Consider the following 26592-nt stretch of genomic DNA (forward strand, 5'->3'; position numbering starts at 1 on the left):
CCCAAATACCGTGAGGCAAATTTAAAGAATGTTTTTAACCTCAAAGTTTATCATTTTACAGTTATATCTTCCTAAAAATCTTTTCTTACTTATGAGCGTCTCTATATTTGGTTCCCCATTTCTCTTCCTTTCATTGTCCCAAATCTTATTCATTACTTGTTATGTTTTTGGTGTAGGGGTTTAAGGAAAGATTTGTTTTTCTTGTTTATGTTTTTAAACAGTAGAACACAGCCTTGGCAGTCCCATAAGTCTCAAGTTCTTTTTTAAAGTTTTTCTCTGGGAGGGGCTGGAGCATAGCACAGTGGGTAGGGCGTTTGCCTTGCACGCGCCCGACCTGGGTTCGATTCCCAGCATCCCATATGGTCCCCTGAGCACTGCCAGGAGTAATTCCTGAGTGCAGATCCAGGAGTAACCCCTGTGCATCGCCAGGTGTGACCCAAAAAGAAAAAAAAGTTTTTCTCTGGGAAGGCCAAAGAGATAGTATAAGGGTTGAGGCGTTTATTTTGCATATAGCTGGCCTGGCTAAATCCCTAGCACCATAGGGTCCTCTAAGCACCATAGGGTCCTCTAAGCACCTCTAAGCACCATAGGGTCCTCTAAACACTGCTGGAAGCAACCCAAGGGAATATATAGCAGATAGGCACTTGCCTTGCCTGCAGCCGACCTGGGTTCAATCTTCACCATCCCATAACTCTGCTAGCCATGATCCCTGAATGCAGAGCCAGGAGTAATCCCTGAGCACTGCCAGGTTTACAAAAAATGAAAAAAAAAATTTTAATTGTAAATGTATCATATATATTACTAAGGAGTAAAAAATGGAAGTAATTTACCATGAACAATGGAAGTTCAAAACTCTTTGAGGACTGGATAATAGCCCCCGCCTGTCTGCCTCATCAGAAGAGCCCACATTTGTTCATTTATTATGCAGCTTAGTACTTACTAGAACACCCATGATTGTCCCTCACAATGAAGTTAATTTGCATTAATATTTGCTGTGGCAATAACCCTTTTAAAAGTACAATGGGTTGGGAAAACATTTTTGTTGTTGTTTATTTGGCTTTGGGCTATACCCAGTGATGCTCAGGGCTTACTGCTGATTTTTCACTTAGGATCACTCCTAGTAGAGCTTCAGGGACTATAGAGGTTGCCAGAGACTGAACCCAGGCCAGCTGCATGCAAGGCAAGCACTCTACCCGCTCTGCTCTCTTTCTAGTCCTGAAAATTTTTTCTTGCTCAAACTATATAAAGGCAAATGGTCAATTGCAACTTCTGTTTTATTTTTTTGGGGGGGCCATATCCAGTGGTGCTCAGGGCTTACTTCTGGCTCAGCACTCAGGAATCCCTCCTGGTGGACTTGGGGACCATATGAGGCACTGCAGATAGAATCCAGGTCATCCCCTCGCAGAGCAAACACCCTATCCACTGTTTTATCTCTCCAGCCCTTCAACTGTAATGTTAATCTGGATTTAGCTCAGTTTAAATTCTTGTCTTCTCATTTGGGATCCACGTCTGAGGAATCCATTGTTCCTATGATCAGAAGCAGATTAAACAAAAAAGTGGGGCATTAGGTGAGGGGATCAGGGGGCATTTAACATTTCTCTGTGTGTTTGTGACATAATATTCACTTACAGATTCTGTTGGCTAAGCAGAGCATAAACTACAATGCACTCAGCCTCCAGGGAAGGCATATCTCTCGCCTACCACAACAGTCATTCCATTGGCTTTGCAAGCAAACGATTTAGGCCAGCCAATTACTATAATTCTGACCAAATGAGATTAGAGGGGAAGTTTTCTGGGAGTTCTGAGACAGAGAAGGATGTATACATAGCGTTATGTACTTGGAGTACATATCAAGTTGTTTTCTAAAAGCAAAATGCTACTAATGCATTTTTTTGGCCTTTCTAAACTGCTAGAGTCAGTTTGGCAGTTGGCTTTTGCTTACTTCAAGGGAAGAGTCTTGTCCCAGAAGGTTTGCATCTCTTCCATTATAAGGTCACTCTTTCATTATAGTTAGTGACACTAATTCATGGCTTTCAGACATAATTTTCTTGGATCAGGGAGATGGCTCAAGTAGCAGAGCACCCATCAGCCCTGGGTGAGGCAAGGTCAGTCCTCAGCACTGCAGGGCTCACCAGTGCGGGAAGTGGCCCCAAGGAGTACAGTTGGTTTTGGTCTTTAAAAAAAAAAAAAAAAAAAAAATCTTGAGGCTGGAGCAATAGTACAGCGGGTAGGGTGTTTGCCTTCCACGCGGCCGACCTGGGTTCGATTCCCAGCATCCCATATGGTCCTCTGAACACTTCCAGGGGTGATTCCTGAGTGTAGAGCCAGGAGTAACCCCTGTGCATTGCCAGGTGTGACCCCAAAAAAAAGAAAAAATTATTGTTTACCTAATGATTCGGTTTTACATATGGAGACTTAGCACCATTATGGAGCTTTTTTTTTTTTTGCTCTTTGGGTCACATCCAGCATTGCTCAGGGGATGCCAGGGATTGAACCCAGGTCAGCTGCATGCAAGGCAAATGCCCTACCCACTGTGCTATCACTCTGGCCCCCATTATGGAGCTTTTTAAAAAAATTATTTTGTGATCTCTGTTGGGATAATATGCAGTTCTAAGAAGGAACAGAATTGTGCAGTTTCCCACAACGTGGATGGAACTAGAGGCTGTTGTACTGAGTGAAGTGAGTCAGACGGTAGGGTTCAGAATGGTCTCCCTCAAATGGGGTACTTAAAGATACACAGTGAGGTAGAAAAATCCAGAGGCCACACACATAACTGGGAAACTGCCTTGGAGGGAGGGTGGTGGGTACACTGGTGATGGGTGTGGTGTTGGAACTATGTTCATGAGAGACCATTATTGTACACACACACACAGAACAAAAATTAAAACAATTATAAATATTTTAAAAATAAACTTGGGTCAACAGGGGAAAGGCTATTTTGTTGCAACCAGAGAGATACTACACTTGTCTTGCATACAGTCGACCCCAGTTTAACTCCTGGCACCCCATATGGTCCCTTGAGCACTGCCAGAATGATTCCTGAAGTGTAGAGGCAGGAGTAACCCCTGAGTATCACCAGGAATGCCCCCCCTTTTTTTTTAACTCATTTTGTGATTTCCTCATTGTTTGCAGTTGATTTTTACCAGTTTTTTTTTTCTTGGTAGGTTCCCCCTATACTATGAACTGAAAATTGCTTTTGTCATATGGCTGCTTTCTCCCTACACCAAAGGAGCAAGTTTAATGTATAGAAAATTCCTTCATCCTCTTCTTTCTTCTAAGGAAAGGGTAAGATATATACAATTATTTCTATAGATCATCTGTTAAAATGCACATAACTGCATGCTTTATGCTGTAAAATTAGTGAAACTTACAGAGGGAAGTCCTAGCTTGGGGGCTTTTTGTCACTATTTTTAAATTCTAAACTTTTTTTTTTTCCAGGAGATTGATGATTATATAGTACAAGCAAAGGAACGAGGCTATGAAACCATGGTAAACTTTGGGCGGCAAGGTTTAAACTTGGCTGCTACTGCTGCTGTCACTGCAGCAGTGAAGGTAATTTTTTAGTTAATATATTAAGTCAGAGGGCTGGAGTGATAGCACATCGGGTACGGCGTTTGCCTTGTACATGGCTGACCCGGGTTCAATTCCAAGCATCCCATATGATCCCCCAAGCACCCTCAGAAGTAATTCCTGAGTGCATCAACCAGGATTAACCCCTGTGCAATGTTGGGTGTGACCAAAAAGAAAAAAAAAATTAAATCAATGGATAAAGGGGTGGAACTTATTTCAAATTATTTTAAAATTCTGGTAACTTTCTGTTTATTTTTGTATACCAAAAAAGAGATCATTTTCCAGACACTTTAAATATTTTTTTTTAATTCTTCTTAGTACATTGGACCACAAAATGATAGCTAGTTAATGTAATACTTATCTTAATTTTTCTACTTTGTATCTTGAATAGTTATAAAGTCACATTCAATTAAGATGACCATTCTTTATTTCTCTCCTTGGCATCCCCTCTCTTTCTATGTCTGCCTTTCTCTTTTCTCTCTTTCGATGGCAATATCTTGGTAGGATTTCTGGCTTACTTCTACACCCCTACTTCAACCAATTTGAGGTAACTGATTATTCAAAATAAGGCATGCAAAAATTTCTGTTTTTAAAACTTAAGACTTTACTTATCCTATTACTAACATAATGTGTGATGTTTTGCAAGCCAAATAATCAAATGAATGCCTCTGTGAACATTTGCGTTATGACTTTTGAATTTTTTGCATGCAGTAATTATTGTGATTTATTTAAATACCATAGTATAATTGAGTTTGATATGTAGTATATTGAAGAAAAGAAGCTTCAGATTCAGAAAAGGCTGTCTGACTTTCTAAATAACTAGTGTCAATATACTTAATTTCTGTGTTCCTTGGTTGCTTCATGTATAAGCGGGCATAATATACCTACTTGTGAGAGGCTTTGTAAAAGCACAGTGATTTCAAGAAAAAGTTGTAGTCTAATAAACATTAATATCATGTGTCCCTCTGTCTTTATTCAAGGAAATGTTGGGTTTGCTGAATAGTGAAAAAATATAAAATGACAAATGAATTCTCAGAATGAGCCTGTTCAACTTTTCAGAATGATCTTTAGCTCAAGTATCACAATTAAAATAATCAAGAAAAAATTTTAAAAGTCAAATTAAATACTAGAAATATTGTTGAAGATTAAGGAGAAACTTATTAATTATGTAGTCCTGTACAAGTAAAACAACTATATTAATGACTTAATTATGAACACGAGTATAGTTTGCCTACTGTTTACTTCCAAATACTTTCATTAGTATAGATATAAAATATCAGTATAGGGGCCTAGAGAGATAAAACAGGGATTAAGGTATGTGCCTTGCATGCAGCTGACCCTGATTTGATCCTCAGCATTGCATCTGGTCCCAAAGCACCGCCAGAAGTGATTCCTGAGGTGCTCCTGAGCACCGCCGGGTACTGACTTCTTCCCCACCCTCCTTCACATTCTCCCCAAACACTGAACTAGCAAAGAAAAAAAGAAAAGGCTTATTTAAGGACTGTTTTCCATTTCAGAGGTTTATTTGCTTTTTATTTCTTGCTTAATGAAATGCATTCCTGATTTCCATACCTACTTAAAAAGATCGTCCAGGAGACCCAAAATTGAACAACTAGGAATTTTGTTTAAGCAAGAGAGAACAGGTGCAATTATGGAGGAAAAAGTACAGTATTTTCCAGAACTGCGGGATGTAAATTTATAGATTTTAAGAGATCACCATGTACCCAGCACAACAAATAAAAGACAGATTCGAAGCAAAGTCTTTGGAATATTCCAAAACACAAGAGATAAGAAAAGAATTCTTAAAGATCTCAGATAAAAAAAAGTATCACATTCAAATGATTGAGAATCAGAATGACATTACATTTTTATTTCTAAGTAGTGACAATGAAAACTTAAAGACAGAAGAGTAATTTAGTTATTCTTACTACCACAGTGATTTTTCTCTCCTCAGATTCTGTAACAATGAGGCTCTCAGTCATGTGTGAGCTTGAAAAATTTTTTTAGAGTCGCAAAATTTACCTCCTGTAATTGAGGCACAGGATCTTTGTCAGGCTATATCTTCTCTGCCAGAATAGAAAACAATCCACAATTTTAAAAAAGAAGCCCATGAGATCCAGGAAATAGACTGTTCCACTCTGGAGAAGGCAACAGAAATCCTCCAAAATGAGCATGACACAGCAAGTCTCAGAGCACAACCTGCCAAACTGTAATGAGTGAAGGATGCGAGAAGTCTTTCCGGGAAAGTTACACAGACAAGAATATGTAATAGTAGGGGCTGGAGTGATAGCACAGCAGGTAGGGCGTTTGCCTTGCACGCGGCTGACCTGGGTTCAAATCCCAGCATCCCATATGTTCCCCTCGAGTACCGCCAGGAGTAATTCCTGAGTGCAGAGCCAGGAGTAACACTATGCATGGCGGCGTGTGACCCAAAAAGAAAAAAAAAAAAGAATATGTAATAGGTTTGGGCTGGAGCGGTAGCACAGCGGTTGGGCGGCTGACCCGAGTTCGATTCCTCCGCCCCTCTCGGAGAGCCTGGCAAGCTACCCATGGTGTATTGGATATGCCAAAAAAACAGTAACAATAAGTCTTTCAATAAGAGATGTTACTGGTGCCCGCTCGAACAAATCGATGAGCAACGGGATGACAATGACAGTGACAGTAATAGGCTTAATCCTGTAGATCCTTAAAACATTTGTCATGTGCTGTTACCAATAGCACAAAGGGTAGGGCGTTTGCTTTGCACGTGGCCAACTCGGGTTCCATTCCCAGCATCCCATATGGTCCCCTGAGCACCGCTAGAGTAATTCCTGAGTTAATTGCCAGGTGTGACCCAAAAGGAGAGAGAGAGAGAGAGAGAAGAGGTGTTTTAGCTGTGGCTCAACCACTCCTGATGGTACTGGGGCTTGGGGGGACCATGCGATACCAGGAATAAAACCCAGGCAAAGCATACATTTAGCCCTTTTCATATTTAACAAGAATTATTCTACATGGTTCTGTGAAAAAAATTAGGTTTTGGGGTTTAGAAAATGTAGACTTCAGCCCTCCTCCGCAGACTGGTGCCAGTGCACAGGTGTAAGAAGTAGAAAATTTCTCTTTTAGCACACTGCTTTTGAAGCCACACAAATAATATTTTTTCCCTCCTCATTTTGACAGTTAGATTTTATAATCCTACTCCATAACACATCTTCCTACTTTTTATGACTATTTTGTGGGGTGTTTATTTTTTTCATGTTTATGTTTACTTTCTGCGAGGAATCAGAAATCCCTCCATGGGCCTAAATTTTTCCCTCTTCACCGTGGATCAGTTTTTGGGGTGGAGGGTGTAATCCCCGGTGGTCACAGTGGCCGGGGAGCCACTCCCATTACTACGCAGCTTGGCTGTGCAATCCTGATGGTGGCTTAGTGCTCAAACCCAACAGTGCTGGGCTCTTGCACCCAGGCCCACACCCAGCAGGGCCTCTGAAGTCCTTGAGGTACTAGAAATTGAACGATGCGTTTCAGCCCTTTGATCTGTCTCACCACCCCTACCTCCTTATGTGCAATTTTCAGTCAGCACCTACATATTTATTCAGTATCTATTTTGGGTGGGAAGGAATCACACACAGCAATGCTCAGGACCTACTCCCAGTTCAGTGCTCTGGGGTCACGCCCAGTGATATATGGACTGTGGTTGCTGGGGTTTGAACTGGGCTTATGGCATGATAGTACTCCCTCTGAGCTGTCTCCCCAGCCCAAGATCTATTTATTGAATGCTTACTATTTGATAGAATTTGGTCCCTACCTAGCCCAAGATCTGTTTATTGAATGCTTTACTGTCTGACAGATATGGTCCCTACCTCAGAGGGTAATGTCTAGCTGAATGTCTATATTCACTAATTGAAAATTTCATTGTCTTTAGTTGCTAACTCCATCATTGAAATCAATGTCTCGGGGCAGTAGCACAGTGGGTAGGGCCTTGCACGTGGCCAACCCCAGTTCAATTCCCAGCATCCCATATGGTCCCCCAAGCACCGCCAGGAGTAATTTCTGAGTGCATGAGCCAGGAGTAACCCCTGTGCATTGCTGGGTGTAACCCAAAAAGCAAAAAATATAATAATAATAATAAAAATTAAAAATAAAGTAAAATCAATGTCTCAGCAATATATTTCTATAGAAAGACTATAAAAGTAATCCTTTTTTAAAAAGTTTATACTTGTTTTTCTGGTTGTTGTCTTTTTTTTTTCTTTTGTGAAAAAAAAAAAGATTTTTAATGTATTTAACAGCTCAAAACCACCTTCCAACATCAAAGGCCAGAAACAGAGTATAAAAAATTATCTGAATTGGGACTGGAGCGATAGCACAGCGGGTAGGGCGGTTGCCTTGCACGCGACTGACCTGAGTTCGATTCCCAGCATCCCATATATATGGTCCCCTGAGCATCGCCAGGAGTAATTCCTGAGTGCAGAGCCAGGAGTAATCCCCTGTGCATTGCCCACTGTGACCCAAAAAGAAAAAAAATGATCTGAATTACTGATTCAAACAAATAAATATCCTGCCATTTTAATTTCCTTTAGAGTTTTCCCTTCTTGTTTGTGATGATATCTTCATTCTTTTGGGTAATGACTGGGTTTCAGTAACCCAGTATGAGCATAAGCACAGGAATATTGACTTCAGCTGGCCTGGATTTATTCATTAAAAAGAGTCAGTAAGGGGCTGGAGCTTGCCTTGCACATGGCTGTCCTGGGTTCAATCCCTGGCACCAACATAAGGTTCTAGAAACCCCACCAGGAGTAATCCCTGAGCATAGAGCCAGGAGTAAGCCCTGAGTACCGCCACATGTGACAGATAAATAAAATTTTAAAGTAGTCATTGAATGTACTAAATGAAAGATAATTTTAATATTATTTGCCTCAGGTTATACTGTGTCTAACTTCAGATAGGAGAAATTAGTTTCATCTCAAGATATCAGAGAAAGGCACCATAATGGAAGAATCACCAACATTTCATACTAACACGTAAATTGCAACTGAAATAAGAAATAGGTTAAGTTTAAAGGAAAATTGCTGGGGAGCCAATAGGAACACTTGAGAATTACTTTAAATTGTTATAATATGTAGGTTGTTAAAATATCTTTCATGGTCAAAATGATTGGACTTGTGGTATGACCTTTAAAGCTCAGTAATGCAACTGACAAGGTTTCCCCAGCTGAACTGCCTAAGCATGTTAAAAATGAAAATAGAAATCTAATCAGAACATTTATTACACTGTAAAGCAATTTTCTGAAAATGTTAGTTCTATGACCTCATTATCAGGCATCTGTTCACAAGGTCAGTGTACAAGTTTATTTTGCCTGAGCAAAGCATAAACATACGAAGGACCTTCAAGGATTTTGCTGAGGATGTTCATTCAATATTTCATAGCTTTTCATTTGAGAAATATAGGTAGCTTTTTTACAGAATGAGCTGTCCTGCTATAAGATGAAGGAAAGTACTGTCTGTTGTTATTAACCATCTCTTTTAATTTTTTTCCCTTTTTTTTTTCCCTTTGGTGAACTCTTTAGCAGATATCATAAAAAATACATTTTCACTTATATTAGAGCCTTCCAGGTAACATTGCTGAAATGTGATTGACTTTAAGTGACCGTGACGAGAACAAAAAGTCAGGCATCTTGCTGTTTCAGTGGCTCTGTCTAGAGAGGGTTTGAGGATATTCCGCTGCTTAGTATTTTCGATTAAAATAAGAGAGCATTTGTGCTGACAATGGAAAAGAAAGGTCATGCTATTTTCTCTACAATCTGGGGAAGCAGAACATTAAAGTGATCCCTGGATTCTGTATCTGCCTGTAGCCCTGATTCTGCCACTATTTAAGCGTGCAATTTTGAATAATTATCTGCACTGATCTCTCTTACGAAAAGCGTTCTTAGCCTGTAAAATGAAGTAGTGAAACCTGACTTTTTAAACCCCTGATAATAATGGTACTCTTGGGGCCAAAACCCCTAAAACAATAGTTCTCTTGGGGCCAGAAAGATTGTAACAGGAGGTAAGATTCTTGCTTTTTACACCTCTGACCCATGTTCACTCTCTAGCACCCCACTACCAGGAGTGAGTCCTGAGCACAGCTAGGTGGGACCCAAAAACCAAAAATAAAATGAAATAAAATAGTGGTTCTCAACTGAGGGCAATTTTGTCCCCAAAGAACATCTGTTGATGTCTAGATATTACGGATTTAACACCTGAAGAAGGGGATTTTTGCAACTGACATTTTGGTGGATATGGTCAGGGATGCTCTCCGCCCCAAAACAGCAGTAGTTATGAGGTTGTGAAACTCTAAAACTATAAAGAGCCAGAAAAGCTAAAAGAATATGTAAATATGTATAAGTAATCTGGGTAGGTTTCAAATCATTGCTTGTAGGTGTTGTGTTACAAATGGTCTTTGAAAACTATACATTGTTTTAATTGTAAAGTCACTGAAATATGTTATTCACTTACTGCAAACACACTCAATTCTATTATAGGTTTAAAAAAATAATTGATGACTAGTCACAGGGAGAAGAGAGCTCCCTAAAAAAACTAGGAACTAACCATACCTGCAACTATAATGTTAAATGCCCAGCGTCACCAAGAACTAGAACTTATTGGCTATCATTGTTAAATAACACAGTGAAGATTATTCAGTAGAAGGAATTGGCTGAGGAGTGCGGAGGGAGGCAGGGAATAGGAAAGAACCTAGAGACAGTGGTGGAAGGAAATAATAGCGATACCCGCATGCAGCTATTGAATATTTTAAGTGTGTCTAGTGTAATTACAGAGATGGATTTCTAAGCTTACTTAGTTTTAGCTAATTTAAATATACATGTGCCTAGTATCTTATTTTTAAGACTTTAAAATGACTTACATCGTAAAGAAATACGTATGCTTTACCAGGTAGTGAATTTATTAACTAAATATCACTTTATATACTAGATCTTTGTCTCTTAAGTGTCTTTTTCTTATTCTAGGTAGAATAATTATCATTTTTGACTTAGCTTTAATAAGCTTCAAAAGTTCTTCTAGGGGCCAGAGCGACAGCACAGCGGGTAGGGCGTTTGCCTGCACGCGGCCAACCCAGGTTCAATCCCCGATCCCCGGCATTCCATATGGTCCCCCAAGCACTGCCAGGAGTAATTCCTGAGTGCAAAGCCAGGAGTAACCCCTGAGCATCACTGGGTGTGACCCAAAAAAGCAAAAAAAAAAAAAAAGTTCTTCTAAATCAGGAACTTAAATCCAAACTGCAAATTCTAGGTGAACGCAAAACTTTTAAATGTGTTTACTCTGATGGTAGGCTAATCATACATCTTGTTTACATTTTTAATCAAATATAGGGGCCAGAGAGATAGTACAGGGGGTAAGATACTTGCTTGGCATGCAGCAGAGTTGCATGCTTAGTTCCCTGAGCACTAAGCCAGGAATAGCCCCTAAGCACCAGGTGTGGCCCAAAGCCATAAATAAATAAGTAAATCTGAAATGTCTGGAAGGAATGTACTAGTGTGTATAACTTTGAAATACATTCAAAATCAAATGATGAATATACAGGTAGTAGATATATGTATGATAAAACAAATAAAACTAACTGTAAATGATATTATATATACATAGGGGCCAGGAAAATAGTATAATAGTTAAGACTCTTGCCTTGCACGCATCTGACCCAGATTTAATTCCTGGCATTCAGTATGATCCCGAATCCCTGCCAGAACTGATCCCTGAAAGCAGAGCCAGGAATAAGACCTGAACACCCCCACCAGGTGTGGGCCCAATACCACACACACACACACACACACACACACACACACACACACACACACACACACACACACACTACACACACTACATATATGTGCTATACATTCTTATACATTCTTTCAACTGTTCAGAAACTTTCATAATGAAATGAGCAAATTTAATAATTATAAATGTTGAGTGAGAGTTAATGTAAGCATGTTAAATATTTCAAAGTGTGTTTTTTTTTTCATGACTCTCTCACCTCTCTATTAAATAGAGTCAAGGAGCAATAACAGAACGTTTGCGAAGTTTCAGCATGCATGATCTAACAGCTATCCAAGGCGATGAACCTGTGGGACAACGACCGTACCAACCTCTCCCGGAACCAAAAAAGAAAAGTAAGCCAGCCTCCAGTGAATTAGCAGGTATGCTTGCTTGTTTTAATAGATCTGTCTCAAAAACTACTAGTTGACTATCAGAATTGCGATAGACATAATTTTTTTTAAATGTAGGGGTACTGCCATTTATTCAGCCATTGATTAAGCTGAGACATGATCTTACTTTAAAACCAATTTTCCCCCTCCTATTTTCCTTCATTCCAAAAGATAGGACCTCTCCAGGTTGCTCATATGCGTGTTTTTACGTTTATATTTTTGAGTTATACACCTAATTGTAGTTTTCGTCCTCCAAATGTTGTTTTCCTAAATAAGGGTAGTCGGGGCTGGAGCAATAGCACAGCGGGTAGGGCGTTTGCCTTGCACGTGGCCGACCCGGGTTCAATCCTAGCATCCCATATGGTCCCCTGAGCACAGCCAGGGGTAATTCCTGAGTGCAAAGCCAGGAGTAACCCCTGTGCATCGCCAGGTGTGACCCAAAAAGCAATAAATAAATAAATAAACAAACAAACAAGGGTAGTACCAGCATTTCACTGACCCTGGAGATAATCCTGCTCACAAATTGATAGTAGCTCATGCACTGCTGTGAATGTTGAGAGGAGTAGGTGTGGGTATCGCCACCTCCCAACCATCAGCATTCGTTCTGACCTATGACAAATATTCTTTCCATTCAAACTGTATAGGGATATCTTCAGATCTAAAGTACATGCACATAAATAAAAAGATACAGTACCTTTTTTAAAGAGAAATCACATGAAAGGAATTTTTAGTTCAGCCTTGGGAGCAGTTCAACTATATGTTTTGTATAAAAGAGCCCCAAGCTTGATCCTTGAACACAGAATGATCCTCCAAGTAACACTAGGAACAACCTCCAAGAACTGTCTGAGAGTAGCCAGAGCATTTCAAAGTGCAGCCCAAAAAGAAAAACAAAAAATCGGCAGGGGGGGTTAAGGGGGGCGAGGAGAGAAAGAGTACAGGGCTTAATGTGCTTGCTTTGCAAGCAGCCAAACCCCAATTCAATCCCTTGTGCAACAGTTAGTCCTTGCAGAACCAATAGGAGTGACCTCTGAGGACAGAGCCAGAAATAAGTTCTGAGCACCATGGGTGTGACCTAAAACAATAAATAAACAACAAAAAATAACTTTTAATAAAAGGGAGGAGATTTAGTTCAAATCTCATCTGAGAGCTAATGTTCTTCTTTTGTAATGGGGATGGGAGGGCAGTTTGGGCAATACCCAGTAGTTCTCAGGAGCTAATCCTGGTTCTGTGCTTGGGACCAAATAATGGTTTGAGGAATCAAACAAGGATTAGTTTCATGAAAAGGAAGTGTTCTCCCCGCTATACTATCTCTCCAGCCCATCTCCCTTCTTATAAAAGAAAAACTGAATTTTTCTGTAAAATCTCCCTTGAATATAGAACAAAAAATGTTAGTGACTATTATTTCAGAAGTAGTAATTATGCATTGTTCATTAAGTAAGATAATAATGCCTCTAACATTGAGACACCATTGAATTTTAATATACTTATAATGTAAAAATATTAGATATACTGAATTTTATTATAGGATCTTGTATATACTTTCCTGAGCTGTAATCTTTTTGTTTGTTTATTTTGGGGCCACTCCTGGCTGTACTCAGGGTTTACTCCTCGGTCTCTACTCAGGAATCACTCCTGGTGGGGCTTGGGGGGACATGAGGAGCCAGGAATTGAGCCCGGGTTAGCTGCATATAAGACAAATGCCTTACCTGCTATATATCTCCCCAGTGTCCCCCTGAAGCTTTTTTTAATCCTATATTCATAAATTGTTCTAATTATTGCTTCAGAGAAGTCTACCCCCAGAGGCTTTTAAAAATCACAGCCATTGAGGGCTGGAGTAATAGCACAGCGGGTAGGGCGTTTGCCTTGCACACAGCCGACCCAGGTTCGATTCCCAGCATTCCATATGGTCCCCCAAGCACTGCCAGGAGTAATTCCTGAGTATAGAGCCAGGACTAACCCCTGTGCATCACTGAGTGTGACCCAAAAAGCAAAAACAAAAATATCATAGCCATAACAATTTTGTAACTGCGTATCTCACAGTGATTTAATTAAAAAAACAAACAAGCAAGCAAACAAAAACCAGCCATTTATCTTGCTAAGGAATTGGAGGTGAGGACTTAGTGAGGAGGCCCTCGTTGGGATCCCATCGAGCTACAACCAAACAGCAGCCAGGAAGGTTGTCAGATCTCAGAGGCATCTTCACTCACATCTCGGGAGTTTGAGCTGGGCAGAGAAAAACTCCAGTGGGAAAACACTTGGGCCTTCCCAAGGTATATTTTTACCTGGCAGCTAAAGATTCCCAGGGCCAATGTCCCAGAAGAAGCACAAAAGTAATGCAGTGTCACTTCTACCTGGTGGTAGTTTGTTAAAACAGGTACAAAGTCCTTTGAGATCTAATGGAATGAAAGAAGAGTATGGGAGACTTTTGGGACATATTTTTTAACAACTACAGTAAACCTGGTAAAATTAAGCACTTATACGTTTGAGGGACAGGGAGAGCAGTTGGACTAAAACCAGCAAGTACGTGAGAGCTACTCCTGGCTTGGTACTTTGGGGAGTCACTCCTAGTGGTGCTGAGAGAGCCATGCGGTACTGGGAATGAAACCCCAGGGCTCCCATATGCAAAGTTTGTGATTTAGCCTTTGAGCTTTTTGTCTCCAATCTCAATAGAAGATCCTCAACTGAGATATTCTTTTACATGGCAATCTGGCAGTAATTACCAGAATTTACTACCTTTGACTCAACAATAATTACAAGGAAAATTACAAGGAAATAATCAGACAAGTGTTCAAAGATGTATGTACAAGAATGTTCATTTCCTTATTGTTCATGATTACAAAATACTAAAAGAGCCCAAATGCATAAGAGATGGTTAATCAAAAATGGTCATTCATTATTAGTCATGAAAAATAATAATGTTGAAGAAAGAGTGGGCTTCGCTTTCCATTACTTACTGCCATTTACAAATAAATAAATGAGTAAATGAATAAACAAAGAAAAATAATAATGTTAGTCTATACTTACTGTGGACTGGAGCGATAGCACAGTGGGTAGGGCATTTGCCTTGCACGCGGCTGACCCAGGTTTGATTCCTCCGTACCTCTCAGAGTGCCCGGCAAGCTACCGAGAGTATTTTGCCTGCACGGCAGAGCCTGGGATTCTACCCGTGGCATATTCGATATGCCAAAAACAGTAACAACAAGTCTCACAATGGAGATGTTACTGGTGCCTGCTCGAGCAAATCGATGAACAATGGGATGACAGTGCTACAGTGCTATACTTACTGATATAAACATATATTCTGGGGGCTGGAGTGATAGCACAGCAAGTAAGGCGTTTGCCTTGCACTCAGCCCACCCGAGTTTGATTCCCAGCATTCCATATGGTCCCCTGAGCACTGCCAGGAATAATCCCTGAGAGTAGAGCCAGGACTAACCCCTGTGCATCACCGGGTGTGAGCCAAAAAACAAAAAAACAAAACAAACAAAAAATATAATGTATATATTCAGGGTCAGAGAGCTAGCTCAGAGGTCTAGAGTGCTTGCCTTCCACACAGACAGCCCAGGTTCAATCCCTAGCACAGCCCCAGGCAGTAAGCCATGAATATCCCTTAAGCTCTGCTAAGTATTACCCCAAAACAAAAAAGTTCCCGATTCTGCTAGGGAAAATTAACAATGAGCAGTAGGTGGACTATAATCCTTAGAGGAATAATAGATGATGAGTGGACTAATATATATTAAAAAGATTTTTTTAATCGGGGCTGGAGCAATAGCACAGCAGGTAGGGCATTTGCCTTGCACTCGGCCGACCCAGGTTTGATTTCCAGCATCCCATATGGTCCCCTGAGCACTGCCAGGAGTAATTACTGAGTGCAGAGCCAGGAGTCATCCCTGTGTATCACTGGGTGTGACCCAAAAAAGAAAAAAAAAGACAGATATTTTTTTTAATCTATATAGGCCCTGAAAAGGTAATACTAAAATGTTAGCTCTGAGTAGTGAGATTTAGTTTGGGGGTGGTTGGGCGCATACTGGCAGTGGTCAGGGGACCATTTGGGACCAGAGATTCAAACTGGGCCTTTAGCCTACATTTGCTTTCTGATCTCCCTGGTCTGGATTTAATACCTGTTTTAATATCACCCTATTCCTCAAAATTAGAAATCAAATAACAGTACTCTACTACTATTTGAAAACAAAGATACTGATTTTTTTGTTTAAATCTTTCCTTTTTTGGATTTGGGGCCATATCTGATTGGTGCTCATGGGTTATTCCTGGTGGTAAACACCGTGTTCAGTGCCAGGGATCAAACTGGGGTCAGTCACATGCAAGGCAAGCTTCTTATTTCCTGTACTATTTCTCCAGCTCGTAGGTTTACTCTTTTTGTCCTTATTTTTAAAATAAACTCAGACTAAAATAGATTAAATCAATTACCGAAGAGTGCACACTGGCAGAAATGAAATAGCCAAGGTTCCTAAGCTGGTTCTGACTCTTTCTTTTCTTAATTTATAACACCTTATAAGACCATTGGAATCATGAATTCAACTAATTTTAGTAGGGGATATTTTAGTCAAAGATAACAGATAATGACACATTAGGGTGTGTGTGTGTGTGTGTGTGTGTCTGTCTGTCTGTCTGTCTGTCTGTCTGTCTGTCTCTCTGTCTGTCTCTCTGTCTGTCTGTGTCTGTGTGTTACTGGCGATCAAACCCAGACCTCAAGCATACATCCTCAGCCCTATCAATGACACACTTATTCCCTTCTTCTGTGCCTTTGGTAATAGATTGTGGCACCTACACATAGCAACTCAGAATTCCACTTGGCATACTGCCTCAGACAGCTTCACTGGTGAAGTCTTGACGTTCATATAGAAACCTATTCATCATCACTCCTCTCTCTCACCACGCTGAGATGAGAACACCGAGGCCTTACTGAGGCCTGGAGAGGTAGGACTCACTCAGAATCTTACCACTAATAGGTGGCATGGAGCTCATTTCTCTCTGATAAAGGGTCAGGGCTCCTTCAGCTAGAAGAGCTTGTTCCTAGTCAAACTTGGCTTGATTTTTTTTTGTCATTTTGCGGTTCTAGGGTTGCACTTGTCAGTGCTTGGGGGCTTCTGCCAGCTCTGTGCTCAGGAGTATCTTGAACCCAGTCCTCCTGCGTGTGTGTGGCCTATTGAGCTATCTATCTCTACAACTGAAACTTTCTATGATTTTGCACTCAAGTTATACATTTAAATTACCCAGAGCAGTGCCTTGTCCAAAAATGACTACATTAATATATTGGCTGTTATTTTATTATTATTATTTATTTTGGAGTCAGACCTGTCAGTGTTCAGGCTTACTCATGACTGTGTGCTCAGGGATCACTCCTGGAGGAATATTGTTATCATTGTAAAGAGTGAAATCTTAAAATAGAACCAATCTTAAGATCTTGAGCTGTGAATAAACCAAGTCAGTATGCAAAAGTGTCTGCTGTTTTTCCTAAACTGGTAACAGAGCCTTGGTCTGAAGCTGCCCAGGCAGGTGCTATAGCCTCAGCCTAGGGCTTGTCACCACCCCAACTCCTCCGCATTGGGTTCCCACTCAGTGCTCCTTAGAAATCCTGTTTGTTGTAGACGGATGGTGCAAAGGAGTCAGCCTTAACATTGCCTTTGTAAGCACCAGTTGTACCCCATCAACTTCACCTCTCCCAGCCTGGCAGACCCATAAACCAACATCTAACATGTCTGTGGCACCCATATTTGGGCTTCTCACAATCTCATCTTCCTTTCCACCGAAAGCAGACCTTTCATACATATTTCATTTCCAGGTTTTAATTTCAAATATGCATATCTTAAAATAGCTGACCTCACTCCTCTTTTTGATGATGGAGAATTTAGTTTAATAAATTACTGGCTCCTAACTTTGACTAATGTCACTGTTTTTTTCTCCTTGGACCCCATAATTTCTGACCTGCCATACTTGAGTAACCTCACTCCTTCCAGTGCCTTCTGCATCTGATTCATTCTCCAAAGTTCAGGACGACTTTATAAAGAAACCCAAATCTAACCAGGTCTCTCTTCTGGTTACAATGCATCCAGTGGCACCCCATGCTCCCTTATGCAGTCCAAACTCAATAGCATGTAATTTATTAGCACTCCATCCTGTTCTTTCACTTCATCATGTGCTAATTATATAGAATCATGAGGCTTTCAGGATTCAGCTTAGTCACTACCTCCTACAAGAGGTCTTCTCTCACAATCCACTTCCCCCGCACCCAGGCTGAGTTGATTCCCTTACTCTTCCCATAACACCTGTCCTTATCATCTATTTATAGCATTATTATAATATCTTAATACCCATCAGTTTCCCCTATTGGACCATAAATTCCTCAGGATTGTAAAGGAGAACTGTTTTTTTATCATCATATCCTTAATTTAGCATATTACCGTATACATATTTTTTTATAATACCTGTGAGTAACAAATCAATCTGTTCATTTTCCTAAAGTTATAATTAGAAAGCTAGTAAGGAGGCTGGAGAGATGATACAAGTACAAGAAATTCCTTCTGCATGCTGCCAACCCCAGTTCAATCCCAAGCACTACCAGGAGTATACCAGGAGTGATCCCTGAACACAAAGGTCACTGCCTAATATGGCCCAAAAGCACAACAAAAAGAAAGCTAATAAGATTTTTTAAGCTGAAATTAGGAAACAGAATGAAATTAATTTCTGAACATAAAGTAAAAACCATTTAAAATATATTAGGCTATATTGCTCTACTGTAGTCAGATCTGTGGTCTTTTTTTTTTTAATTGAATCACCATGAGATAGAGTTACAAAAATTTCATGTTTGAGTTTCTGTCGTACAATGATAGAACAAGATCTGTGGTCTTAGGAGAATTTTTGGTCATAGTTGTTTCCTTTTCCACTTTTCATCCGATTCTTAATTCTGTTTCACCATAACTTTCACCATAACTTTTTATATTAGAATCAAGGATTTTGTTTAGGAAACAATGATAGAGAAAAATATAGAAATTACAACCCCAAAAACACTTTTTTCTCATTAACGTCCCAACTTATACAATGAAATTTTTTAAATAACAATTTGTCAATTTTTTAAAAAAGGAAAAATAAAATAACCACATAAAAACCCACTTCCAAGAGATGTAGTGGCTTCATTTTTATTTGCTTATTTTGGTGTACTCTTTTTCCACTTATATTGCATCAGCAGCATTTTCCCCTGGACTCTTGACCCCCTTCTCTTCCAGGCCTTATTGGCCCTCCCAGTTCTTTCATACAGTCATGCTCCCCCCTTGCTAGTATATTTGCTTCCTCTCCTACCTCAAACAACCTACCTTGCTGCAGAAAATTAAAGCATCTTGGTGTAAATAACAACCAATTCTACTTCAAAATCTTTCCTAATTTCTAGCCTATAAATCTGGCAGCACAAAAATATACTTGCTTAATATACAATTAAAGATGGTTATTTTATTATGACACAAGAGGCTTGTTAACTCCCTGTGGTTTGCTTCCGGTCTCAAGTTGGTTCATGTCCTGAGAAAGGAGATTAATATTTATTCCGTATATTTCCCTTCACGTGTAAGAAGTTTGTCCCTTGCCCTCCCTTTTAATGTAAAAACATTTTCCTTTTATCTGAATATATACATATGCTCTTTATATATATATATATATAAAGGACATCTTTGCCAAAGAACAACTGAAAAGGCAGTGGGGCCTTGTATTCTCAACCAAGCCTTTACAGATGGCCCTTAAACTTGAGTCCCTCCCTGCTCTTCTGAGGCAGACATTCTTAGAATGTGAATCCTGAGACAGTTGCATAACCTGGGGAGACATCAGTTAGAAGTGTAGCTTCGTAGACCCACTAAAGGCCCAACAGTCTGAATTAAGGTGTTATTCAAGTGACTCTTAATGTTAAGCTAAAATTTTTGAACAGCTATTTCAAGAAGGTGTGTGTTTTGCCTGAATCCCAGCCTCAGGTTGCTCTCAGACTTCCCTGACAATAACCCATGTGACCACCTTGGATATTTGCACTCTGACCCATATGAGTAAATCCTTGTAGCTATGAACAGCAGCCTGTTAGCACACCCACACCATCTCTTTAACTGACCTTCCTGATGCCGGCTTTTTCCTTTGACTAGCATCTGTCATCAAAGCCTGAAGTATCTTTAATTACTGTGCCCTGTCTGGCTGGGTTCTGTCTCCGCAACCATAGCTCTGCTGGTTTACCCTCTCCATCACCTGCTTCCCGTGAACTTATCTTGCCCAAAGTTTTAGTCCCTTTGGGTCTTATTTGATTCCTAAAGGTTTAACACATGACTGGAGGAGGCAGATGGAGGGAGAATTCTTCATTCCTAATTAAAACCTAAGTACAAATAACACTAAAGTACATAATGACTTAGCATGTTTAGGATGCATAAAAAGAAAAAAAGTCAGTCAATTCACTATACTTATTTGTTGAAGTTTTAAACAAGATAAGAGTTATCTACTCAAAAATAAATATCCTCAAAGATGCATAGTAAAAAAATAGACATGATGAAATTGGTAGAAATAGAATTGTTCAAGGAGGGGTCACAGAGATAGTATAGTGGGTAGAGTGTTGCCAGGTTCAGTTCCTGGCATCCCATATGGTCCCTTAAGCCCACCAAGAGTAATTCCTGAGTGCAGAACTAGGGATAATCCCTGAGCACCAACAGGTATGACCCAAAAACAAACAAAAAGAAATAAAGGAAAACTTCCTGGAGAGGTGAGTTATTAAGCTTCATCTATTAGAGTGGCACAAGCCTACTGAGGCTGATCACATTTCAACTGTGAAAGAGATGAAACTGCGCAAATGCAAACCATGCAGGGAACAGGTGAAGAGGCAGTGCTGGCTATTGTCCTTTTATCCAGATATGCTGGTTTGAAAAACTCGCTCATGTATGTCATTTCTCTGAAAGATGGAGATGAGAAGACAGATGAAGAAGCGGATGGACCATTTTCAGACGATGAGATGGTAACACACAAAGGACTTCGACGATCACAAAGCATGAAATCTGTGAAAACCATCAAAGGTCGCAAAGAGGTTAGCCAAGTATAGAGTTGTTTTTCCTAATTAGTGTTAATCCTGGCTGTATCATCATTTATAGTATTAATGACCCTTAAATTAAGGATTGCAATGGTAGAGTAGCAGGTATATGTAAGATCCTTTATTAATATCATGTATGGGAGCACTGGAAATTTAGGAAATGGTAATTCCTAGAGAAAATGGTATTCTTACGTGGCAGATTATATAGTTGGAATGAGTATTCCATGCCAGCCTAACACATAAGCAAAGAAAGCAACTAAAAAAATTAAGGACAGAGATTTGTTCTTAACCAACTATAGTTGAGGATTGAATAGTAGAAGTTTGTTCATAAAAATATATTGTCACTGTGCCCAGAAAGCAATGGAGGATTCCAGTTTATAGCCTCAGGTCACAGTGAATAATGATCATTGACCTTGTCCCAAGTAAATCATAAATTACAAAATTTTTTTTTTTTTTTTTTGCTTTTTGGGTCACACCTGGCGATGCACAGGGGTTACTCCTGGCTTGCACTCAGGAATTACCCCTGGCTGTGCTCAGGGGACCATATGGGATGCTGGGAATCGAACCCGGGTCGGCCGCGTGCAAGGCAAAACGCCCTACCCGCTGTGCTATCACTCCAGCCCCCATAAATTAAAAATTATTTTTGTGATAGTACAGCAAGGAGGGCACTTGCTTTGCACGAGGCCAACATAGGTACAATCCCCAGCAACCCATATGGTCCTCTAAGCACTGCCAGGTGTGGCCCAAAAACAAAACAAAACAAAAATTCATTTTTGTTGTTATTAGAAACTGAGATCTGTAGCTTATGTATCCAGCATAGTGCCTGCTACTTTTTGGAGTGATTGGGGGAAGGAGGGTGCTCCCAAGTTGTCCACATTGCTGGCAGGCAGTCAGGGCCCAAGACCATTTTGCTCCGGGCCTTTCGTCAGAAGATACTTGGACCAACCCAGTGCTGCTGGGAACATGCAGAGCTGTACCTGGCAATACTGAGGGAATCTGTGCTGCTGGGATTCCAACAAGGATCAGCCACACGCCCAACACGTGCCCTAACCTTACTAGGGAGCCCCAAGTGGAGTTTTTTAATGTTGTTTTAATTAGATGTTTTGTTTGTTTATAATGTCTTGGGTTTTTTTGTTGTTGTTATTGTTGTTTTTGCTTTTGGGGTCACACCTGGCAATGCTCAGAGGCCACTCCTGGCTCTGCACTCAGGAATTACTCCTGCCAGTGCTTGGGGGACCATATGGGATGCCAGGATTCGAATTTGGGTTCCTCATGTGCAAAGCAAACACCATATCCACTGTACTATCGCTCTGGTCCTAATGTTTTGTTTTAATTGGGGGGCCACACCCAACAGTGCTGGGTCTAAGCTGGGGGATCACTCCTGGTGGTTAGCTGGGTGAAGGCAAGGTCTCTACTCACTGTACTTACTAATCTCTCCACCCCTCCCCATATAACCCCACATTTCGAGTGTGAAAATTGTGATGTCTTTTGCACATTTTAAAGGTAATTGGTTCTTTTGTCAGAAAAGTTTAAAAATTATTACCATATTTATAAACTCTTTACGTTCCATCAAATATCAGGAAGTTTGAAATAATACCACGTTTCTCTCTTCAGGTGCGATATGGTTCACTGAAATACAAAGTGAAGAAAAGACCACAGATGTATTTTTAGTCGTACACATCGAGCATCCCAAGACAAATTATGATAATGTACCAACTGTTTTTTCTAATATTCTATGCAGGATTAAGTGTTTATTTAAATTGTATTGGTGATAAGGCCTATTTTCGTTAATTTGAATTGTTTTTATTTCTTTAATAGTTACTTCCAAATTGTGACAACTTTGCATAACTGCGTAAAAGTAGTTATGTATGGCTTATTTTTATATATTATTAAAAATAATAGTTGTGTTGTTTCAGTTTCCTCATCAACATTGGGCTACCTGGGATATAAATTTGAACACAAACCCACAGTATACTTGAAAAGAGTCTTTTTTTATGATTCAGTATACATCAACCTTAGTGGTATTGAATATAATACCATTGTTTACCTCCATTTATATTATATCTGTCACATGAAGATAGTGATTAAATATGCCTCTAATCCAGCAGTGATAAAAGGCATAATGTAGATAAAGTATGTCTTATGTGTTCTTTAAATTTTAAAATACAGGTTTTACATCATTAACTGAAAGTTTTCTAAACAAATATTTGAAAACTAGATACCCTTGTAGCACTTTCATTCCCAAGTAGTTTTGCACACTTGAAAATTGTTTACTTATTTTACAACTGTACGTTATGTTTTATTGATACAATTGTTTTCTTTCATATTCTGATGTTATATTCCCTGAATTATATCATCTCTTTTCCTGTGGGTTTCATTGTTAGAGTCATCTGATTTTAATAATATAAAAATATAGCTGATTGTCCAGTTTTAACTATTTTTAATTATATTTCTTACAACCAAGAAATATAAACACTAGTTTTCCGTATTTAGCTCTGCATTGTAGTTGAATTTAGCATGCTTCTAACATGGGTTATTTTCAGTTTTTGAAAGTGATAGCTTTTGTGGAAGAGTCAGACAATATAGCACTTCGATCTTTTCTAATTTGTGAAATTATCCAACATTCAGTCTGTTTACGAGTGTAGCATTTATGTGTGCTATTAATAAATGTGGTATTAATTAGAATTATTTAAATCCCTTGGACAGATAATTTCCTGAGTGTGTGTAAGATCATCGCCTGCAAAATACGACATCGATCTTATCCATTCGAGACTATTAGAATAGATATCAGGGAAAAAAATGTCTTTGATCCAAGATACTTTTAGCTATTGAACTTTCGAGCTTTTTTAGTGTTAATAACATTGCATTATGAACCTTGTCTTTATCTCTAGTGATGGTGTTTATTATAACTAATCAAATTTGTACAATTATACTCATTTATTTTTATTTATTTTATTTTTTTTTTTGCTTCTTGGGTCACACCCGGCGATGCACAGGGGTCACTCCTGGCTCATGCACTCAGGAATCACCCCTGGCGGTGCTCAGGGGACCATATGGGATGCTGGGATTCGAACCCGGGTCAGCCGCGTGCAAGGCAAACGCCCTACCCGCTGTGCTATCACTCCAGCCCACTCATTTAAATAATTTGACTGTTATACTATTTGTTCAAAAGTGAAAACAATAAGAATTTTATGAGTACTTTGACCTTTTTAACTTCTAAAATATTAATCCAGTCAGCAACGTAGATCTCAGAGTGCTGACAAAGAATAAAAAGTTACTCGAGTACCTTACTAAAAGTCATACATTTTTTAGTTAAAATTTCTTTGTTTGTATACATTTTTCTTGATAAATGTCTTTTAGAGTATTTCTTAGATGACCTCACATTTTTGATCAACTACAATTTTTTTAAAATTCTCTCCCAATGATTTATTCTACGATTATCTTCATCTATTCTATGTTGACTAATATTTATCCTTTCAATTCAGAAAAGATTCTCTAATCTATGTTCAGATTTTCTATGTATTTTGATTATAAACTTTTGGAATAAAATGCTTCAAGAGGCTTATCTTTCCTATGCAAAAGCAGTGCCATCTCAGAGTACCTAACAAGGTCATGTAAGTGATTTTGCATCAAAAACATTACTTGTGAGGGCTGATTTGAATCATTTCACCATTTTGAAAGTCTAATCTCAATATTCTGCCTATTCTTTGTTATAATAAATTCATACATACTGTTCAAATGAGAGAATTACTTATCCCTCTATATATCTGGAATCAAACTTAATGAAAACAGAAATAATCTCTAGTTAATGCAGCCCTGATTAATTAGATTCCTTCACACAGTGCATCATGTTCTATTTCTATTGGTGTATCCTTATAAATAATTGATATTACTTTGCTTTGCTATCACTTGTTTTCTCTCCTTTTTTTTACATTTCTTAAATTTTGCTGTTTCTTTGTGCTCGCTTCAGCATCACATATACTAAAATTTTGTTTCTTTTTCAGCAAGTTCTTTCCTTTTAAATACTGTCTTAAAGCTTAAGACAATATAAAGTAAACTTAAGACAATATAAAGTTTTTCTCTTATTTTGGTGGGGGGGACCCACACCTGGCCATACAATGGGAGTCGGGGGTGTTCTACTCCCAGTTCAGTGTTCAGGGGTTGCTCCTGGCAGTGTTCTGAGAACCATATTGTGCCAGGGACCACACCCAGGCCTCTCATATACCAGGCAGGCACTCCAGTTCTTTGAGCTATCTCCCTGGCCAAAATTATTGTTCCTTTTAAGATGCTTTTTAAAGAGAAAAATTGATTCCTAGACTCAATGCCTTACTCTTCCCTACCACCACCACCACCTGCTAAATGAACATCAGACACCGCACCACTTAGGGCATGATTTTGGGAAGCTGTTAAAAGGTGATCCTGAAATCAGGGCTAATGTTTTGTTATATATTCATTTATCTTATTCAGTAACTACATCTAAAGTTAGCTTAGAAGAATTGATTTATTCTTTAGTTTATCATATTTTTCCAGTGAAAAAGTGAGGTAGAAATAAGTCCTATTGCTCTGTAATTGATTAATTCTGCCTAGATCCCTCGTAAGATTACCTCTGCTTACTTAACTATCTGTATTTGGTTTAGCTAGAAAATAGTACTGCCCGCATTATTGACACATTATGCATACTTGACTACATAATTGATTGAAACAGAATTATAAACATGTTTTCAGGGAATTTCAGTCATATATCACCACCAAAGATTATTACAGTGTTACAAAGTTTGTAAATATTCCACTTTATCTAAAATATTAGATGGATGTTTCTTTTTTAAAATAACACATTTATGCTTTTGGAATGCATGAACTTTTGTGTTGTTAAAGATGATAAAGTGCTGCCTTATTTTAAGTAATTTGTATTTTAAACAGAATGAACTAAATTTTTTTTAATTTTTCTTGAAAAATTAAGAGGTTCCTATCTACTTAAAAAAATTTCTGTTTTCTCTTGTGTAGGTTGGCTTACTTTGCAAAGCTATTTGATAAATTTTGAGATTTTGTTACTATTTTATGCATTGTATATATCTTAATTAACATCATTTTAGAATAAAACTTTTAAAAGGTGTTTTCTTTCCCCTTAGTGTTTTTAAGATTTAATATTCTAGTAGTGTCCTACAGATTTAATGTATATTAACTCCTTAAACATTGACCGTAAATTAACATTTTCACTCTGACACTTTCTAAATCTTTGAACTTTAATAGTTAAAAGAAAGGTTTTATAAATTTTTTAAAATCTCTTTGTAAAGACTGTCTTTAAACCTAGTATGGGGTAATTTTGCAAAGGTGTTTTATGAAAGCTTAAATATAAAATAAAAATTTTTTATTAGTGATATGTGGTATTTTCTTGTGTCAGCATATGTTTGGTTTCCTTAATTGATATTTATGAGTGTGTTGATTGAATAACATTAGACAACGTGTACACATACTTAAGATTACAGAGTAAAGGTAAAAGACCATATTTGTATTCTAGAGTATAGAGAAACACCACTAAGTTATTGGATTTGGATGTTAGAAAGGGAAGATATAAAATAACGAGTACTAAAAAAATAATAAATAAATAAAATAAAATAACGAGTACTATAGAAACTCTGTTTATTACTTTGTGTTGATTATCTGTATCAGGCATGAAATAGATTACAAAATTCAGTTTTATGTATTTTTTAAATTTCCTGTAGTTCCTTCTGTTTTGTTATTTTTTTAAAAGTCTTATTTACTTGTTCGTTTTTGTTGTTTGGGG

At 38.7% G+C, this 26592-nt stretch overlaps 1 protein-coding gene across 1 annotated transcript in view; it reads left to right on the forward strand.

The window, feature by feature from the left end:
* The window catches only part of REEP3 (receptor accessory protein 3), a 110366-nt gene extending 84181 nt beyond the window's left edge, over positions 1–26185 (forward strand). The window contains exons 4-8 of the mRNA XM_055138892.1: positions 3165–3285; positions 3439–3552; positions 11590–11737; positions 20680–20804; positions 22422–26185. Coding sequence (XP_054994867.1) covers positions 3165–3285; positions 3439–3552; positions 11590–11737; positions 20680–20804; positions 22422–22478 — 565 coding nt within the window. The 3' untranslated portion in view covers positions 22479–26185. The remainder of the gene's footprint in view (positions 1–3164; positions 3286–3438; positions 3553–11589; positions 11738–20679; positions 20805–22421) is intronic.
* The last annotated feature ends 407 nt before the right edge of the window (positions 26186–26592 follow it).

This window comes from Sorex araneus, chromosome 5, assembly GCF_027595985.1.
Source record: "Sorex araneus isolate mSorAra2 chromosome 5, mSorAra2.pri, whole genome shotgun sequence".
Lineage (NCBI taxonomy): Eukaryota > Metazoa > Chordata > Mammalia > Eulipotyphla > Soricidae > Sorex > Sorex araneus.